The sequence below is a fragment of the Chrysochloris asiatica genome, unplaced genomic scaffold (genome assembly GCF_000296735.1).
Source record: "Chrysochloris asiatica unplaced genomic scaffold, ChrAsi1.0 scaffold00008, whole genome shotgun sequence".
NCBI classification, from domain to species: domain Eukaryota; kingdom Metazoa; phylum Chordata; class Mammalia; order Afrosoricida; family Chrysochloridae; genus Chrysochloris; species Chrysochloris asiatica.
In genome coordinates this window covers 32,178,756-32,180,604 of record NW_006408526.1, presented here as the reverse complement: position 1 = coordinate 32,180,604, position 1,849 = coordinate 32,178,756, and the positions used below count along the sequence as shown (strand labels likewise).

Below are 1,849 nucleotides of genomic sequence, written 5' to 3'. Positions count from 1 at the left end.
TCCTACTGCTTTTTGGACTGTTCCCAGGTAGACTGCACCACACTACCATGTCATCAAAAGCCACACTCTCCCTAAATGGGGGACGGAGGACATCCTCAAATGCACTCTCAAAACAAAGAAAGTTAACAAAACATACTAGCTGCTCCATTTTCATCCCACTGTTTTGAAATCTTGGAACCACAGATGTGACATCCCACAGACAGGACAAGACTTCATCGTGAAGTCACCAAGGGAACCTCTGCCCTCTCAGATGCTACTTGAGTAAGCGCTCTCAGCTGACTGGTCCTCTACAGCTGCAGCAGAGAGGGGAGGCGCTAGGTGGCTACATGGGCAGGAGAAGAAATGGAAACAAATTCCCGGAGGATATTTTTGGCCATTTCAATGTTGTTGTGGGCAATGACCAAAGCTTTCTGAATGTCTTGGTAGGAGTAACCCTGACTCAAGAGGTTCTCAATTTCACTGGAGAGCTGAGGTGAGGAGGCAGCAGCGGTAGCACCTCCGCCCTGCTGGCAGCTACCGGCTTTGCGTTCGGAGTTGATTCTTCGAGGGAACGGTTTGGGGGGCCGCTCAGGAACTTGGGAGCCTTCTGTCAAGTCTAGAAGAAATAGGAAAGAAAATATTTGCACATCTGGAGGAGGGGGACCCTATTTAATGGCAGTTAGTATAATGGTGGTGGTGGTTACGTGCTGTGGCATCAGTTCCGACTCAGCAACCCTGTACAGGGTTTCCGAGGCTGTAAATCTTTATAGGAGCAGAAAGGCTCATCTTTCTTGTGCGGAACAGCTGGTAGTTTCAAACTGCCAACCCTGACATCAGCAATCTGATCCGTAACCACTAAGCTGCTAGAGCTCCTTGTTAATAATAATAGCATATGCAAATATCAAGATATACTAATGACCTCCCTCTAATTAGGTACATGTGTGTGCTCTTCAGCAAGGTTAGATTTTTACAGGTCCAAGGGCTTTATCTTCTCATAGCCAAGGCTACATTTAAAAAGTGCAACCATCTAAACAAACCAAGAACCTGTCTCACTATCAAGTACTCCTGCAATCATAAGCACATAACATCTGTATTTGCATCATGCTTAGCAACAAATTTTCACACACATTATTGCCTTAAAAACATTTTTTAAGGTCCAGAGAAGACACTAAACTAATAGTCTCCTGTTAGAAATAAGGAGACAGCTAGCAATACGCTTAAGCTGCAGTGAAGAAGCATTACCCAAAGGTGGGTGGGTGGAGAACACGGCCTGTCTGGGCAACTGGACGCTATCTATCTTTGTCACCAGCTGTCCTGAAGCTGTCTTAAATGTCCAAAGTGAAAGCAAACTCTGTATGCTGCCTTACCAAGCAGCCACAGGTGCAGAAAGAGCCATCCTTGATAGTCAAGACCCAAATGTAGGCTGGCTCTCGGCCCACTCAGTGTTCTTTCCAGAACCAACATGTCTTCTTTCTAGTGGACAGTGGCCAGAAGTCAAGAACATGTGGTCTGAACCATCCATGTTTAATAATAGTAGAACCACTGTCATAACGTATACTCAGAAAAGCCTGAAATCCTACTTACTTCCAGCACAGGAAGAACCAGGGGTTAAGGAACAACGGGCAACCCCCTCCACACACAGAGTGGACGGAGATGGGCAACTTGGACATTAGATACTCAAATGGGGAGGGGGGGACAACAAAGGCAAGAAGTGACTGGCTTACAAGCTTTCAAGAGGGAACCTAGTGCTAGGGGGCATGGAGGAAGGCAGAATCTCCAGTGGGTACTATTCAATCTGTCTGGGCAGAGCTGATAAAAGGAAATACAGATGGGTAACTCGTGATACTGTAGTGAATAATGCTTATCAGGA

The 1,849-nt window shown here is 46.2% G+C and overlaps 1 protein-coding gene across 1 annotated transcript in view; it reads right to left on the bottom strand.

Annotated features, from left to right (window-relative positions):
- Positions 1–314: 314 nt before the first annotated feature.
- The window catches only part of CBL (Cbl proto-oncogene, E3 ubiquitin protein ligase), a 126,512-nt gene continuing 124,977 nt past the window's right edge, over positions 315–1,849 (bottom strand). Inside the window, exons 16-17 of the mRNA XM_006833910.1 lie at positions 1,696–1,698; positions 315–595 (exon numbers count right to left, since the gene is read on the bottom strand). Coding sequence (XP_006833973.1) covers positions 315–595; positions 1,696–1,698 — 284 coding nt within the window. The remainder of the gene's footprint in view (positions 596–1,695; positions 1,699–1,849) is intronic.